We start from the raw sequence: 18,003 nt of genomic DNA on the forward strand, positions 1-18,003 counted from the left end.
GGCGGTGGTGGAGAAGGGTACTGAGAGGAGGGGTTTATCCTGTGAATGGAGGTTTCGGGCGGGAACGTAAGGGGAGATGAGGGTAGAAAGGTAGTGAGGGGCTGCAGACTGAGTGCATTTGTAGGTAAGAAGGAGAAGCTTTATTTGAATGCCATATCTGATTGGAAGCCAGTGAAGTGACCTGAGGAGAGGGGTGATATGAGTATATCAGTTCTGGCAGAATATAAGACGTGCAGCAGAGTTCTGAACAGACTGAAGGGGGGATAGATGGCTAAGTGGGAGGCCGGTGAGGAGTAAGTTGCAGTAGTCAAGGCGAGAGGTAATGAAAGCGTGGACGAGAGTTCGGGTGGTGTGTTCAGAGAGGAAAGGGCGAATCTTGCTGATGTTAAAGAGGAAGCGGCGACAGGTCTTGGCTATCTGCTGGATATGCGCAGAGGAGAGGAAGGAGTCAAAGATGACTCCGAGGTTGCGGGCAGATGAGACAGGGAGGATGAGGGTGTTATCAACTGAGATAGAAAGTGGAGGAAGAGGAGAAGGAGAAATTAGACCTTACCTGCTAATTTGCTTTCCTTTAGTCCCTCCGGACCGGCCCAGGATTGGACTGATGGGTTGTGCACGCCTACCAGCAGGTGGAGACTGAGAAAAAAACTCTGACTCTAGAGAGCCAATGAGAGCCCTGGTCATGTGACCCTAGTCTCAGTATTTGAATAACCAAGCAGAAAGGAAAAGAAGGACCTATATTCTGTGCCCTGAGGAATTTAAGCAGCCAGGCAGCACGAGAGAAAACCAACGTGCTTAAACTACGGCTTCGCCGTGACACTGGGCGCACCAACAACTCAGTTCAGAGCCGTGGCATGGCCAATTATGTACAGAAATGTGTATCCCATAAACTGTGCAAGTTGTATAATATTATGAACTGAATAACCAGAGAACTTGCAAAACATTTAACTTGTAGAACATAATGTATTTCTTGTAGAACATAATGTATCTCCTTTAACTGTCTAACTAGCAGAACAGCTCTGTAGACGACAGTTGCATCTCTGTACACAGTAAAATTGAGAACCATAGAACACGGGAGGGACCTGGGCCGGTCCGGAGGGACTAAAGGAAAGCAAATTAGCAGGTAAGGTCTAATTTCTCCTTCCTTAGCATCCCTCCGGACCGGCCCAGGATTGGACTGATGGGACGTAACAAAGCAGTAGTCCTAAGGGAGGGACCCCAGCAAACCCGCTGTGAGTACGCGAGATGCAAAGACGGTCTCCTGACGACACTGTACATCTAGCCTGTAATGCCTAGAGAAAGAATGAAGTGACGACCAAGTCGCTGCCTTACAGATCTCCGCTGGAGGCACCAAGGAACACTCCGCCCACGAGGCTGCCTGCCCCCGGGTAGAATGAGCTTTAAGCGCTGCCGGAACTGGTCTGTCTGCCAAGAGATAAGCAGACGCTATCATTTCTTTGATCCACCGAGACAAAGTAGGCTTAGAAGCTGCCAGGCCCTTGCGGTGACCAGCAAATAGCAGAAAGAGGCGGTCCGATCGACGGAAGTCCTCCGTAACCGCAAGATACCTTTTAAGTACTCTCCTAACATCCAGAGTATGCAACTTTCGCTGCTCCTGCGTTCCGGAGGAGGATCCCAGAATAGGAAGAAAAACCGACTGGGACATATGAAACCGAGATAGTACCTTGGGCAAAAAGGAAGGAACCGGCCGAAGGACCACTCGCTCTTTAGAAAATTCCAGAAATGGAGATCTACAGGAAAAAGCTTGCAACTCTGAGACTCTTCTAGCTGACGCGATAGCCACCAAAAACACCGTCTTAAGCGTTAAATCCTTCAGAGAACATGTTTGTAAAGGCTCAAAAGGAGGCTTTGTCAGAGACGAAAGCACCAGATTAAGGTCCCAAGATGGAAAAACCGATCTGACCGGAGGACGAAGAAGGCAGACCCCCTTCAAAAAACGAGCCACCTCGGGAAGACTAGCCAAAGACTTACCCCTTATTTTACCTCTGAAACAGGACAGAGCTGCCGCCTGCACCTTCAGCGACGAAAGAGAGAGCCCCTTATCAAAACCTCGCTGTAAAAAGTCTAACATCTGAGGTACTGACGCCCGAAAAGGAACAATGTCAGCTTCTGCACACCAATCCTCAAAAATTCTCCACGTGCGAATATAGTTTAACGAAGTGGAACGGCGACGAGACTGCAGCATGGTAGAAATCACTGGCGTTGAAAATCCTCGCTTAGTTAAACGAGCTCGTTCAAGAGCCAAGCCGTAAGACAAAATCGAGCTGGATCTGGATGTAGAACTGGTCCTTGAACCAGCAACGCCTTGTGTGCCGGAAGACGAAGAGGAGACGCCACGGACAGACGCTGGAGATCCGCGTACCAGGGACGCCGAGGCCAGTCCGGTGCCACCAAAATGATCGGCCCCCCGTGGTCTTCGATCTTCTGAAGGAGACGACCTATTAGTGGCCATGGAGGAAACGCGTAAAGAAGGCCGGAGGGCCATTGCTGCAAGAGGGCGTCTACCCCTGCCGCCCTTACATCTTTTCGGCGACTGAAAAAGCGAGGAACTTTGGAGTTGAGCCTGGAGGCGAAGAGATCTAGTACTGGAAGACCCCAACGCTGTACTATCAACTGAAACGCCCGATCGCTCAGAGCCCATTCCCCGGGATCGAGAGTGTGACGACTGAGGAAGTCTGCTTGCACGTTGTCCACTCCTGCCACATGCGAGGCTGAGATGGCCGTGAGGTGAATCTCCGCCCACGCCAGGAGACTCTCCGCTTCCCGACACAGGAGACGGCACCTCGTACCTCCCTGGCGGTTGATGTAGGCTACTGCCGAGGCGTTGTCCGAGAGAACTCGCACAGCTGTGCCCTCCAGAAGAGAACCGAAGTGCAGCAGAGCTAACCGAATCGCCCTGGTCTCCAGAAAGTTGATGGATTGAACTGCTTCCAGCGGCGACCAGAGGCCCTGGGCCCACTTGTCCAGGCAATGAGCCCCCCAGCCTCGGAGACTGGCATCTGTTGTTAGAGGAATCCACCGCGGAGGCTCCAACGGCATCCCCACAGTGAGATTCTGCATCCGTAGCCACCAAAACAGAGAGATTCGTTCCCGGAGCCGCAAAGGCAGTCTCACCAGAAGGGAATCTGTTTGAGCAGACCACCGGGTCAGAAGAGACCACTGAAGAGATCTCATGTGAGCTCTGGCCCAGGGAACTACTTCTATCGAGGCAGCCATGGAACCGAGAACCTGAAGATAGTCTCGAGCACACGGTACTTTCAGATGCATCAAATTCAGAACTTGAGACCGGAGCTTTAGGATTCTGCCCTGCGGAAGAAAAACTCGACCCCTCGCAGTATCGAAGGTGACCCCCAAATACTCTAGAGACTGAGAGGGAACCAAACGGCTCTTGGCAATGTTCACCACCCAACCTAGGGACTGCAGGAACGATACTACTCGCTCCGTGACCTGACAACTTTCCTGATAAGACTTTGCCCTTATCAACCAGTCGTCCAGGTAGGGATGAACCAGAATCCCTTCCTTCCTGAGAGCCGCTGCCACCACGACCATCACTTTGGTAAATGTGCGCGGCGCCGTCGCCAGGCCGAAAGGCAGAGCGCGAAACTGATAATGCCGGCCTAGAATTGCAAAACGCAAAAACTTGTGGTGAGCAGGACGAATGGGAATATGCAAATAGGCTTCTGTCAGATCCAAAGCTGTTAAATACTCTCCCTTGCGCACTGCTACTATGACTGACCGAAGGGTCTCCATCCTGAAACTGGTGACCTTGAGAGCGCGATTGACAGCTTTGAGGTCGAGAATAGGACGATGGGAGTCCTCCTTTTTGGGCACCACAAAGTAAATGGAATACCGACCTTGCTTGTACTCGGCAGGAGGAACTGGATAAATCGCCTGAAGATCTAAGAGCCTCTGTAGAGTCTCCCGAACCGCACGCGCTTTGAGTGGAGAGCGACAGGGAGACTCCAGAAAGGCGTCTGAAATAGGCCTTGCCAATTCTAAGGCATATCCGTCTCGAACCACCTCCAAGACCCACTGATCTGATGTAATGTGGGCCCACCTCTGATAAAACTGAGAAAGCCGAGCTCCGACAGGTACCAGAGAAGGGGCCCTCGCACCTTCATTGGGAAGTACGCGCAGGGGAGCGAAAATTGCCGCTTGAGAATCTGCCTCCTCTGCGGTAACCTCGAAAGGACTGGTTCCTGGTAAAGAAACGCGATCTCTGAGGCTGAGAAGCTTTATCAGGCTGAAATCTACGGAAAGACCTTAGCCTACCACGTCCAAACAAGGCACCCCGACTGGATAGGCGAGGCCGATCTTCAGGGAGACGAGGCACCTTAGAGTCTCCTAGGGAGTGAACCAATTTGTCCAAGTCCTCTCCAAACAAAAATGACCCCCTAAAGGGAAATTTACTCAACTTAGATTTGGAGGCCGCATCTGCCGACCAACCTTTCAACCAAAGAGAGCGGCGAGCTGCAACTCCCAGGGCCAAAGATTTAGAAGAAGCCCTCAACAGGTCATATAGGGCATCGGCTAAAAAAGCAGAGCCCGTTTCAATCTTTGCCACCTCGACATCTATAGCTGCAAGATCATCCGAAGATCTATCCAAGACTCTCTCGGCCCAACGAAAGCAGGCCCTGGCCACTAAAGATCCGCAAATGGCCGCCTGCACTGCCAGAGAGGAAACCTCAAAATTATGCTTCAAAAGAGAGTCCAAACGCCTGTCTTGAGTATCTTTAAGCGCCGTTCCTCCATCTACTGGGACTGTGTTGCGTTTAGTAACCGCAGAGACCACAGCATCAACCACTGGCAGCTTAAGAAGTGCTTTATCAGCTTCGGGCACTGGATATAAACGAGACATGGATCTAGTAGGCCGAAAAGCAGCATCCGGGACCTCCCACTGCGCTTTAATGACATCCCAAATGTCCTCATGCATAGGAAAGGTCTTGCTGGAAGCCCTAGAGCCCTTAACCAACAAATCAACCTTACGGACTTGTGAAGCTGGAGGCTGATCATCAAAATTTAAAGTAGTAGCCACCATAACAATAAGATCCTGTAAATCTTCCTTATGAAACACTCTAGCCACCGAGGGATCTTCCCCCTGGCCCAAAGGAACAGAGTCAGGATCTAAAGAGGAAGGATCCTCCCAAGCCAGCTCATTAAGTGCCGGTCCTAAGTCTTCCTCTTCCTCCAAAAAAGGCATGTCTGAAGTATGCTCTGGTACCAGATCTGAAGGAAACTCACATGTCCTAGGCTTAGGTGCAGTAGGAACCAAACTGCCCATAGCCCCTGACAGCCCCGCTGTAGTCCCTGCCAGCCCCGCTGCTGGCCCCTCTCGCTGCATCAGGAAGGCCTGGTACATCTGAATAACAAACTCAGGGGGAAAACCTCCTCCCTGAGTGGCTGTCGAATGTGCCAGGACCTCCGTATTTAAATCTCCTAAAATCGCGGAGTTTAAAGGGCCAGACGCGGCACCCGACGTTGAAGGAGCAGGAGCCAAAATGGCCGCCGTTCGCGCCACTTTCGCCGCGGGCGCTTCTAAGCCAGAGATCTCCGAAGTAGGAGCGAGGGAGCGCGACGGCGAAATCGAAACCCCCGACGGAACCGAAGGCAAAACCGGCGGAGGAAGAGAAACGGCGGGCATGTCAAGCGCTGTACAAAATTTACAGGCGCCGGAGGCATTAACCCCCCGACGCTGACAGACTGCACATCTTTTCAACTTCTCCGCCATCGCGGCAACAAGCGAGCACTCGCGAGAAAGCGGCAACGCGGTTCGCGCCTTTTTAAAACGCCTATTTAGCAGCTAAAAACCCAAGGGCTGACAGGAGCAATAAAGCACTAAAAGGGTACTTGCTTGCCTTCGTTCGCTTCCCCTATCTCAAAGCTCTTTTTTTTTTTTTTTTTCAAAACAGGTGCTGAAACCCACAGAGTTGAAAACACAGAGCTGCCTGACAGAGCTGCCTGCTCGTTAAGTCAGCGGGGAACAGATAGCTTACTCAGCTGTTTCAGTTCTTTTTTTTTTTTTTTTTTTTTTTTAAATACTGGCTGCCTCTCCCAAAGGCAATACTCCTTTACAATGAAAGGGTAGCCCTCCCCTTAGTTATTAATAAAGCTGTGTGGGGATACACCAGAAGGGAGATGGGGAGGAAATAGGGGGGAGGGACTCGGGGCACCCGAGTTTAACACCCCAGAGGCTGAACACTAAGGCACTTAGTATCAGGAATGACCTCAATAAAATTCCTGGGCACAGAAGAACCAATAAAGAAAATATCTACAAATACCAAAAAGAGAGACTAATAGGCTCACGTCCTACCTGCTGGGAGACTGAGAAAATACTGAGACTAGGGTCACATGACCAGGGCTCTCATTGGCTCTCTAGAGTCAGAGTTTTTTTCTCAGTCTCCACCTGCTGGTAGGCGTGCACAACCCATCAGTCCAATCCTGGGCCGGTCCGGAGGGATGCTAAGGAAGTGGGTTTTGGTGGAAAGACGATGAGCTCGGTCTTGGACATGTTCAGTTTCAGGTGGCGGTTGGACATCCAGGAAGCAATGTCGGATAAGCAGGCTGATACCTTTGCCTGGGTCTCCGCGGTGATGTCTGTATGAAGAGATACAGCTGGGTGTCATCAGCATAGAGATGATACTGGAAACCATGAGATGAGATCAGGGAGCCCAGGGAAGAGGTGTAGATTGAGAAGAGAAGGGGTCCAAGGACAGATCCCTGGGGAACACCAACAGATAGGGGGATGGGGGTGGAGGAAGATCACTGTACCATGTGTGCACAGAACCATCCCACTGTTGAAAAACTTTTCTATAAGGTGGATAAGGCTTAGCCAGATTATCAGAAGCCCTCCACTGTTCCAAATAGCTCTCTAAAAATGGTGCCGCAACAGCGCGGGGCTATACCGCTCCTATGATCAGAGCTAATAGCATGCAAATAAAAGCTCTAATCATAGGGGGAAAGTGTGAAAGGATGCCAGCTGCCAACCCAAGCCCCCCCCCCCCAGACAGCGACATGGTTGCTGGAGGTCCAGTGGACCTCAAGTCCCCCAACACTCCCCCCCCCCCCCGAGGGCCTGGAGGTCAAGTGGATCTCCAGCCCCCTAACCCCCCAAAAGAATCCCTTATATTGTAGGGAAGCCCTGCCCAGTGCATCCCTGGATGCACTGGGCAGAGCGTCATTTTGAAGGTGGCGCTGCATGAGGAGGGAGTGCGCTACTCCCTCCTCCATCGGAGAGGTACAGGAGGAGGGAAAGGCTCTGCTAGACTTCTGGGGGGGGGGGGGGGGTTGGGGTGGCAGCCCACCAGGAATTCTTTTTTGGGTGTTGGGGGGGCACTAGGCCACCAGGGCCTTGATTGCTTGGGGGGGGGGGGCCTGCAAGCATGCTAATGAATGCTGGACAGGGATCCCCATTCCTCCCAATTGCTCTGCAAATCCTAACGCTATCTCTAAGCTGGCATAGGGTTTGCTGCACAAGCACCACCAATGTTTGGCATGCTGCCCGCTGAGCATTAGGGAGGAATAGGCAATGCCCTGTTTAATATGCATTTGTATGCTCACTGCAATCAGAACTGGCGAGTGCACTGTTACACATGCTCACCGACTCTGATCATCAGGCGGGAGCAAATGCGGGCCCTAGTATGGCACTATTGTCCTCTAGCACCTGCGTTTGCTTCTGATCATCAGAGCATCAGCTCTGGAGTTCACAGACCGCACACAGAAGTGACCACCACCACCAAGTGCACATTTAAATCCCACATCATAATCTTCACAATCTTCAGTAATTCTTAAAATATATACAGTGGAAGTCTACTTAGAGATAAGTTTTGAAATTTATCACATGTGCTCTCTCTCTGATATGGCATGATAATCGAAACACTGTCAGGGTTAGCATAGCCATAGGTCATGTTTCTATATTTATCAGTCCGGTTTGAAAACCAACTCTTAGAATTCACCTTGGTGCAACTGGTGATTATAAACTTAAAACTCACTGCCACATGATTTTTAGCTGTTTATGTGGCTCCTGCTTTTTACCCAACAGGTGAAAGTTTTTCTATGAGCTGAAGTACCTGACCTGAAAAGTTTTAATATATACACAATACAGTGAACTGAAAAATGGTCTGATGAGAATAGTGATGTGTGATCTGTATTTTTAAAAACGTATCTCACACTTGATAGCCCATCTAAATATTTACTATTTTTTGCTATTGGAAAATACTTGAGGTGAATGAAATATAGCAGTTATGTGAGACAGGATAAAGAGTTTAAAAGCCTTCCACCACAGACGGAAAACTTCCTCCACTTAAAATCATAAGACCATCTGGATTATGGGAGCGGGGAGAAAGAGTAGAGGAATCCAATGTGGTTGCCGTTTCCTGAAGACGTCGGGCCAAGGGTTCCAGTGTCTCTGTGCTGGGAAGCTGTAGAGCAGATTGGGTGCCCCGCCCCCCGAGACTGTGTGCCTCAATAACCTGTGCTAATCTTTAGTAAAACACCCCCAAAGAATTGGAGACTACAAACACAGACAAAAAATGAAATGGAAAACTCTAGAAACCAGACTCAGACAGCCATGGTATACCGAAGAAAGAAAAACAAATGCATTTCCTCCTGTATTGAGCAAAATGCAAGTAATGCACTTTTTCAGAACATTATTCATTCTCTAGAAATTGAAAATAGATATTCTGTACCTTTGTTTGATTATTTTATTTTTCCTGAGTTGATCCTGGTCTCTTTCTACCACTTCCTCTTGTTTTCTCCTAAATCCTTTTTTATGATCACATTTCCATTTTTTCTTTACTCTCCTTTTCATCTTCCTGTCCTCCTCTACATCTGACACATCCTTCTGTCTCATTTTTCCCCATTTCTCTTATCTGCATTTTTGTCTACTTCTCCACCTCCACTCCCTATGCTCACTTCTGATTCTCCCAGTTTTGTCTCTCATTTGTATGACAGCCTCCCATTCTTGTCTTTTAGCCACTTTGTAGTCCACTGTTTCTACTTCTGTACTCTCAACCCAGCCTCATCTACCTCTGCCTTTCATCCCATCACCAACCCCAGTTCCTTCACTGTCACTCATCCTCTATCCATCTCCAGTCTCCTTGTCTTACCCTCTTATACATTTCCTCCCTCTCACTTCCTTCAAAGGGTCTATACCCACTTTCTTTCACCCTATTCATAAGCCCTCTGCCCTTTTCCCTTAACATTGCTCTTGCATCCTTATCCTCATTATACTCCTGCAACAGATATTTTCCTTTTCTCTTCCTTGCCTCCAGCATCCATCCTTCTACTCCTGTCTCTACCACCTTCCGCTGTATGTCTTTGATTGACTCTTCTCCACAGTTATTGTCCTCTTTCCTTTTAGGGGTAGATGCACTAAAAAAAAAAACGAGCCATTAATGTGGGTTTTAAACTGGTTCAAGCCAGTTCAACGAGCAAGTAGTAAACCGTGCCATGCACAAAAGGGCATTGTCTTGTCATGGTAGCAGCTAACGAAAAAGGAATGCAAATGATCCAAAGGGTATTATAATGAGCTGCACTACCGTAGCAGGCTAGTTTAATGAGATGCACTAAGGTATTACGATCCCCTTACCGTGGAAAACCTAACGGGTGGTCTGCACCTCTCGTTAGGCTGGGGCTGCTGTGAACGGGACCCATGGAGACCAGTGGGAAAGCGCCTAACACCAATCTAAAAAAACAAAACAAAAAAAAACAAGCTGCGTGTCCCAAGTGCTCGTGAGGGACTTAAAATTTTTTTTTTAAGTTATGGCACCTTTGCTATGCCTGTGGCCGTCCCTGCGCCACCCGGGAAAGGAAGACGCCGCGCCACTCACCCCCTCCACGCCTGCTGCAGGAAGGCTCCGGGGGTTCCTCTCTTCCGTGATCCCGGCTCAGCCACCACCCCTGAGAGCCCACCCCAGGCAAGAAAAGTGCAGGAGAGCGCAGTTGAGGATGTCCATCATCCACGTCTTCAACTCCTGTCCATCTTCCGCCCCTAGGTCTCTCAGCCAATCACAGCGTGTTTAGCTGTAGAGGAGCCATTACAGCCTCTCTAGGTGGAGAAGGATAGTCCAGGACTTCGAGCATCTCAGCCCTGGGCTCATCCTCAGCCTCCATAGGAAAGGGAATAGCCGTAGCCATTTCCTGGACAAAGGCGGTAAAGGACAGACTCTCCGGTGGAGAAAGTCTCCTTTCTGGTGGAGGAGAAGGTTCAGAGGGAATCCCATAGGACTCATCAGAAGAAAAGTACCTGGGATCTTCTTCTGACTCCCACGAACGCTCCTCCTCAGTATCGGACAAGACTGCCCTCAGGGCACTCCGATACGGAGCCTGCCTCGATGGTGAGGAACGACGTCCTCGATGGCGATGTCGAGAAGCCGACACCCGCCTGGACTGCAGCGAAGCTTCCTCAACTGACGTCGAAGGGGAGTTGACCTGGGTGGCAGCCAATGCTGATGCCGCAGGTGGCACCGAGGCCGGGGACCTCACTGCAGGTGAAGGGCCAGACACCGCTGCAGCAGACAGCACGGAAAGCGCAAGCACCCCCGACACCGAAGCAGACTGGCACAGCAATCCTTCCAGAAGGACTGGAAGCAGGGTCCAGATGCGCTCGTCGAGAGCCGCCATCGGAGAAGGCTGCAGGGTCGGTGGAGCAGCCAGTGGTAGAATCTGTTGAGGCTCTGGAGCAGGTACCAGGCTGCCAGGAGACAGACGCATCAGCACCTCCTGTATAGAGGGGAAGCGATCCTCTTGGCACCGACGCTTCTCGGGTGCCGATTCCTTCGACGACCCGGAGTTCCCAGCACCGTGTATTGAAGGAGACAGATGACTGTGCTTCTTCGCCTTCGCTCGACGCCCGTCATTGAGACTCCTCGGTACCGATTAGGACATGGAATCCTCATGTCTCCTCGGGGCCTGGTCTGATGAAGGTCGGTCCCGGGGGGGGGGGGGGGGCCTGCATAACAGGAGGCAGGTGGAGACCTACTCGACGCCTCGCTGCTCCCAGCGCGAGTTGATCTCTCAGTAGCCATTACTTCTCTTCCCGACGTCGATGCTCCTTTTGTTGTTGACACCCTCGGTACCGATGTCGAAAGACCGGACCAAGCCCCAAAAAGCTTTTCTAATTGGACGTCACGAGACGCTTGAGTCCGTTTCTTCATACGAAGACACAGACTGCAAGCGGCTGGGCTAGGGTCGGGCCCAAGGCACTGGATACACCAGGTGTGGATATCAGTACCCAAGATGGTCCGGTTGCACCAAGTACAACGTTTGAAGCCGCTGGGTGTCTTCGATGAGATGGAAGGAAAAACGGCTTCGGCGAAATCAAAATATGCGATTGTGCCTACTAAAAGAAAAAAGGGCACAAAAGAAAGGGAGAACCGACCATGCGGCTTAAAGCTGGCCGTGTCGAAAACAAAGTAAACTTTAAAAGGGGGCTAAACTAAGAGTTGGCTACGGGAGGTTTTTTTTTTTTTAAAGAAAAAATTAGGAAAAATAAAGTTCAAGTCATCAAACTCTTTTCCTGGGCCTTATGAGAAGCACAGAAAAAAACCCATCACCTCATTCGCGGACAAGAAAAAACTGAAGGGGAACGCTCAAGCGATGGGCAGGAAGTCGTCTGCACAGCTCACATGCCAGAAGACTCTGGTAAAACTTTACTTTTTTGCTTGCAAAAATTTGCACCTTCCTGGGCCGACACGGACGTCGACCCACATGTGAGAACAAGCAGCCTGCTTGTCCTCGGAGAATATCATAAATACAGAGTGGAATTTGACTTTAGACCAAGTCAGGATGTCTGAAGTTTTGCTGGTATTTTAGACAGGAACTCTCATATAGCCTGTTCTAAAATACATGGTCAAATGGGCATTCAGGTGACATGCAGCAGAAGCTGGAACTCCTTTTCCCATGAAAATGCCTCCCAGTAGAGGTCTTGGAGAAAAGTGTCAGAATTTAAGATCTCTTAGGAAAAGGAGGAGAAAAGGATGGGCAGATTGGATGGACCATTTGACCCTTACCTGCTGTCATGTTTCTATGAGGCCATATGGGGGGGAGGTGTCATTTCCCTGGAACCTCAGGTCTGATTTGGCCCATTTTTGACCTGTGTTTCTACTATTTTTCCCCCCACATGCCCAAGTATCATCCTGTTCTGTAAAATGTTCAGTTATTTTGCCACTGGACAGACATTTGACCCCCACCCCTTTTGTATGATTCTTTTCAACTGCTGTTGGGTTGGAAAGAATGAAATGACACCCAATTGTGTTAATGGTGAAATATTTACTATGTCCCAAAAAGATTTAGGAACCTACAGGCACATAGCACAAAATACACCTAGTACCTCTGATGAAAGGGTAACAATAGAGAAAGTAGCTACTTTAAAACCACAAAACTGTGGTTCTGAATCACACAACTCTGCAGGTCCAACAGCATCTCTTGAACCTAAATATATATGACACAATAAAAGCAACTGTTCCCCTCTCCTCCTCTCAGGGTCTGAGTACAATATCTCTGTTTCACTGTCTCTGATGAGATCCAAACCTAGAAATCCCTCAAAGCATACAATTTTCTGGCCTCAGCCACACGGCTGGTTCACTTTACAGTACTGGGCAGAGTCACTCACCCCTTGCGTGCTGTTTGTTAAATAATCACATGGTAATTGAAGTCCACCGACACCTCACTTCTCAAAAGAACCAGTCAGCCTAAATTCTGAAAATAAATGTTCTGCCTCTAGTAAAAGCTATATTTTGCCCATATCTGCTATTATAGAGCCTTTTAAGTACAAGCTACAGATTTCAATCTTTCCTTACAATACTTGCACCATGGTAACTAAATATAGAAACCTATGGAACTTTGGAAGGCTACGTTCTTTGAAAATATGCCTCAATGTCACACAAAGAAAACACTGTGCACATATAAACAGACCAGTAATTTATTTCTCCAGTCAAAAAAATAAGCCAGCCAGTTAGGACACTGCTCTGGATTAACACTTACCAAAGTTTTAATAAAAAAAAGAAAAAAAGCATGTTACAGTGATTAAATATTATGAACTACTTCAACCACCTGTTACTTTGACAAGTTTTTAAGATGTTCTTCCAATGTGTCAGAAATAATTCAGTCTACCCCAGTGTGACAGAAATCCCATGGCTAATGGAAGCCACATCAACTGAATGGACCACTGGTTTTATGTATTTTTAAGCAACAGGTAAACAACTGCGAAGTGTTTGTTTTCTATTCCCATGGTTCCTCATTCATTGAGAAAAACAGATTAGGTGTCAGAATCCCACTACCAGGCCATACAGACTAGAGAAGGCTACACTAATGCTTCTGAAGTATTAAGTGACAACAAACGACCGCTTAGCCCATTTCAGTTTGACTGTAATGTCGACATGGTTTGAACTGTCCAGCATCCCATACCATCCCCCTGTCAGTTTCCAGATCTATTATTACACAAAATGTCACCATATTCAACCAAAGCCATGCTCTCCCCTTGCCTATTTGCTTCACAAACGGCTCTTTGAGCAGGACTAGGAGATATATGTAATTGGGTCTGACTGGCCTTTGATAGATCTTTGGTTCGTTTTAGGTTCAATCTTAATCCTAATAGGGGATATATATATATATATATATATATATATATATATATATATATATATATATAGGAGGTACCTAAAACATTAAAAACAAACAGTACTCCTGTTCTATATAAATTACAAAATCTTTATTAGTGAAAACAAACCAGTGCATTAAAACAATTACCAAATAGTATCCCTGCAACTCACTCACACTGCCATCCACACCAGACTTATACCCTGATCACATAAATAAATCCCACAAAGAACATTGAACATAAACCCTAAATTACAGTTTCTTCAGTCTCTGTGTATCATCAGAGCACAATCTCATCTATTTATTTATGTGATCAGGGTATAAGTCTGGTGTGGATGGCAGTGTGAGTGAGTTGCAGGGATACTATTTGGTAATTCGTTTTAGGTTCAGCCAGTCGGTTATTAACTAACAGCTTCATAAGGGAAGTAGCCGCCAAAGCAGTTTGACCTTCCTTCCTCCAGTTACATTACACTTGTTTATTGTTATTGTGGCTGGAGCAAAGGGCTAAAAACCAGAGAGCCCAGAGTCCATCTCTCATTGCCTCTGTATTGACAGAGCTTGTGACCTCGTGCAAATCGCTTGTTTGCTCCAACAATACACTTAATTTGGAAACTTTTTAAAGCAAGCTGTTATAACTTAACTAGTAAAACAGGCCCGTTTCTGAGACAAATGAAACGGGCGCTAGCAAGGTTTTCCTCAGAATGTGTATGCGCGAGATTGACTGTGTGTGTGTGAGAGAGAGAGTGAATGTGCGAGTGTGTGTGTGTGACAGAAAGAGTGAGACTGCTGGGTGCGAGTGTGTCTCCCCTGCCCCCCCTCCAGCCACCCAGCGATTCTCCTGCCCCTCCTCTCCAGCCACCCAGCGATTCTCCTCTGTCCTCTGCCCCCCCTCCAGCCACCCAGCGATTGTCCTCTCTCCCCTGCCCCCCCTCCAGCCACCCAGCGATTGTACTCTCTCCCCTGCCCCCCTCCAGCCACCCAGCGATTCTCCTGCCCCTCCTCTCCAGCCACCCAGCGATTCTCCTCTGTCCTCTGCCCCCCTCCAGCCACCCAGCGATTGTCCTCTCTCCCCTGCCCCCCCTCCAGCCACCCAGCGATTCTCCTCTGTCCCCTGCTCCCCCCTCCAGCCACCCAGCGATTCTCCTCTGTCCCCTGCTCCCCCCTCCAGCCACCCAGCGATTGTCCTCTCCCCTTCCCCCTCCAGCCACCCAGCGATTGTCCTCTCTCCCCTGCCCCCTCTCCAGCCACCCAGCGATTCTCCTCTGTCCCCCCCTCCAGCCACCCAGCGATTGTCCTCTCTCCCCTGCCCCCCTCCAGCCACCCAGCGATTCTCCTGCCCCTCCTCTCCAGCCATCCAGCGACTGTCCTCTGCCCCCCCTCCAGCCACCCAGTGATTGTCCTCTCACCCCTGCCCCCCAGCGATTGTCCTCTCTCCCCTGTCCCCCCTCCAGCCACCCAGCGATTCTCCTGTCCTCTGCCCCCCCCAGCCACCCAGCGATTGTCCTCTCCCCTGCCCCCCCCTCCAGCCACCCAGCAATTGTCCTCTCTCCCCTGCCCCCCTCCAGCCACCCAGCGATTGTCCTCTCTCCCCTGCCCCCCTCCAGCCACCCAACGATTCTCCTGCCCCTCCTCTCCAGCCACCCAGCGATTCTCCTCTCTCCCCTGCCCCCCTCCAGCCACCCAGCGATTCTCCTGCCCCTCCTCTCCAGCCATCCAGCGATTCTCCTCTGTCCTCTGCCCCCCCTCCAGCCACCCAGTGATTGTCCTCTCACCCCTGCCCCCCAGCGATTGTCCTCTCTCCCCTGTCCCCCCTCCAGCCACCCAGCGATTCTCCTCTGTCCTCTGCCCCCCCCAGCCACCCAGCGATTGTCCTCTCCCCTGCCCCCCTCCAGCCACCCAGCGATTGTCCTCTCTCCCCTGCCCCCCCTCCAGCCACCCAGCGATTGTCCTCTCTCCCCTGCCCCCCTCCAGCCACCCAGCGATTCTCCTGCCCCTCCTCTCCAGCCACCCAGCGATTCTCCTGTCCTCTGCCCCCCCTCCAGCCACCCAGTGATTGTCCTCTCACCCCTGCCCCCCAGCGATTGTCCTCTCTCCCCTGCCCCCCCTCCAGCCACCCAGCGATTGTCCTCTGTCCCCTGCTCCCCCCTCCAGCCACCCAGCGATTGTCCTCTCTCCCCTGCCCCCCTCCAGCCACCCAGCGATTGTCCTCTCTACCCTGCCCCCCCTCCAGCCACCCAGCGATTCTCCTCTGTCCCCTGCTCCCCCCTCCAGCCACCCAGCGATTCTCCTCTGTCCCCTGCTCCCCCTCCAGCCACCCAGCGATTGTCCTCTCTCCCCTGCTCCTCCCTCCAGCCACCCAGCGATTGTACTCTCTCCCCTGCCCCCCTCCAGCCACCCAGCGATTGTCCTCTCTCCCCTGCCCCCCTCCAGCCACCCAGCGATTCTCCTGCCCCTCCTCTCCAGCCATCCAGCGATTCTCCTCTGTCCTCTGCCCCCCTCCAGCCACCCAGTGATTGTCCTCTCACCCCTGCCCCCCAGCGATTGTCCTCTCTCCCCTGTCCCCCCTCCAGCCACCCAGCGATTCTCCTCTGTCCTCTGCCCCCCCCCAGCCACCCAGCGATTGTCCTCTCCCCTGCCCCCCTCCAGCCACCCAGCGATTGTGCTCTCTCCCCTGCTCCCCCCTCCAGCCACCCAGTGATTGTCCTCTCACCCCTGCCCCCCAGCGATTGTCCTCTCTCCCCTGCCCCCCCCCCAGCCATTCCTCCACTTTAATCAGCATATATTAAATTCCCCCATGTGCTACAGAAAAGCACCGAGCACATCCTATACAATAAAGCGCACCTCCAGCATTCTGACGCCCAGTGAAGCTAAAAGCTCGGGAACGTTGCAGGAATGCTTCAAGGCTTGGAGGTGCGTTTTATTATACTGTATAGGATTATAATTATAATACCGTAAGGCCACACTGGTTTCGTTAATCGTTTGCAGCGTGAACCTGGAAAACCGGGCAGACTAGATGACACACTGAATCAAAATCCTCCTCAGTTGGGCCATCATCAGCATCCATGAAACCTTGTTTTCCCCACAGGCTGCCTCCCAACACCTGTCACTCGCGCGCGCCTCCTCACTCACTCACCAGTCCGGTTCGGCCCCGTCGCTGTCAGTCCGGCGTCCCCGGCACAACAACCCCGCACACTCGGCAGGCAAGAGCCCCGAAGCGCCGCTTCCCTCTTCGTCTGCCGCGGGGAGAGAGAAGAACAGCGAGTCCTCGCCGCCGGGCAGTCCTTCCGCGGCGACAGCAGCAACAGAGCCGCCGCGCACAGCCTAGCAGGGCTCTGGGACATGCCGCGCGCCAACCGCCACGAACCAACTGCCGCACACACACAAACGCGCGCGCCGTGTACCCACAACTCCCCCCACAAAAACACTACCTGAGCCTGCGGCCGGAGAACGCGGCACTGACATCACACACACCTGCTGACGTAAGGAAGAGTCCAACTATCATCTGGGGGGGGGGCGTGGAAGAAACATACCACGTGTTCAAAATTAGACTGAAGAAGTTTATTGTGTTGTCTTGGAAAGGCGCTGTGAGATCACGTCTATGACTGATAAGGTTCTAGTTCTTTTTTCTTTTGCTTTATAATGTTTTAAAGTGGTGTCACCCTTCTTGTAGGCCAATGGAGGCGGCCAAGGAGGAGGGGCGAAATGTAGGGGAAAGGTTGTGTATATTAAAAGACGGAAGCTTAGCGTGTCCCTAGTTGCTCCCTGTCCCTTCTTATTTACGCCGTGGTTTTACCTTGGTAGAGCTACTAAATTACCCATTCCAGGAGGGTGATTTTTTGACCGGTCCTGGTTTTAATCCTAAAGCAGTGTAGTATTTGTAGTCCGTGAGTGTTGTATCCTTTGAAACCAGTATTGCAAGGTTCCATAATGCACCGGGATTTGTTTTTTTTTGGCAGAAATCCAGGATCAGCCAAAAAGTCTCCTGGAATGGGTAATTTGGCAGCTCTGCCTCGGATATGTGTTCTGGTCAGAGTGGCTTTATACTACTCAACAGTCCGCGTTGAGCACACTGCATACGTACGCACGATGGCTTAGCTGAAGGCGTCGCTCTTCCGGGAGAACGTTAATTTCGTGCATTACTCTAGCGTTCTATTAAACCTGAGTCCCTGTTTTCCAGTCCAACTCCTTTACCTTATATGGTCGGACGGAAGAGATTCCCCGAATTCGGATTTGCGTAACGCGATGCTCGTCTCGACCTCATTGTTGCGTCATCGTTTGTTGACTCACTCAGCCTTTGTGGGCTCAGATGTCTAGTTGTCTGTTGCTGATGCCGCTGTTGTGATTAAGGTTTCAGGATCTTTCTCATGTTCAGTATAATGGTCTCCG

The 18,003-nt window shown here is 50.7% G+C and overlaps 1 protein-coding gene across 2 annotated transcripts in view; it reads right to left on the minus strand.

Moving 5' to 3' along the window:
- Nucleotides 1-17,099, minus strand: part of NOCT (nocturnin) — a 74,137-nt gene extending 57,038 nt beyond the window's left edge. Inside the window, exon 1 of one of the 2 annotated variants that reach the window (XM_030191729.1) lies at nucleotides 17,046-17,099. In XM_030191729.1, coding sequence (XP_030047589.1) covers nucleotides 17,046-17,079 — 34 coding nt within the window. In that variant the 5' untranslated portion in view covers nucleotides 17,080-17,099. The other variant, XM_030191728.1, reaches the window with a different exon arrangement.
- Between the last annotated feature and the right edge of the window lie 904 nt (nucleotides 17,100-18,003).

Source organism: Microcaecilia unicolor, chromosome 2, assembly GCF_901765095.1.
Source record: "Microcaecilia unicolor chromosome 2, aMicUni1.1, whole genome shotgun sequence".
Classification (NCBI taxonomy): Eukaryota; Metazoa; Chordata; class Amphibia; order Gymnophiona; family Siphonopidae; genus Microcaecilia; species Microcaecilia unicolor.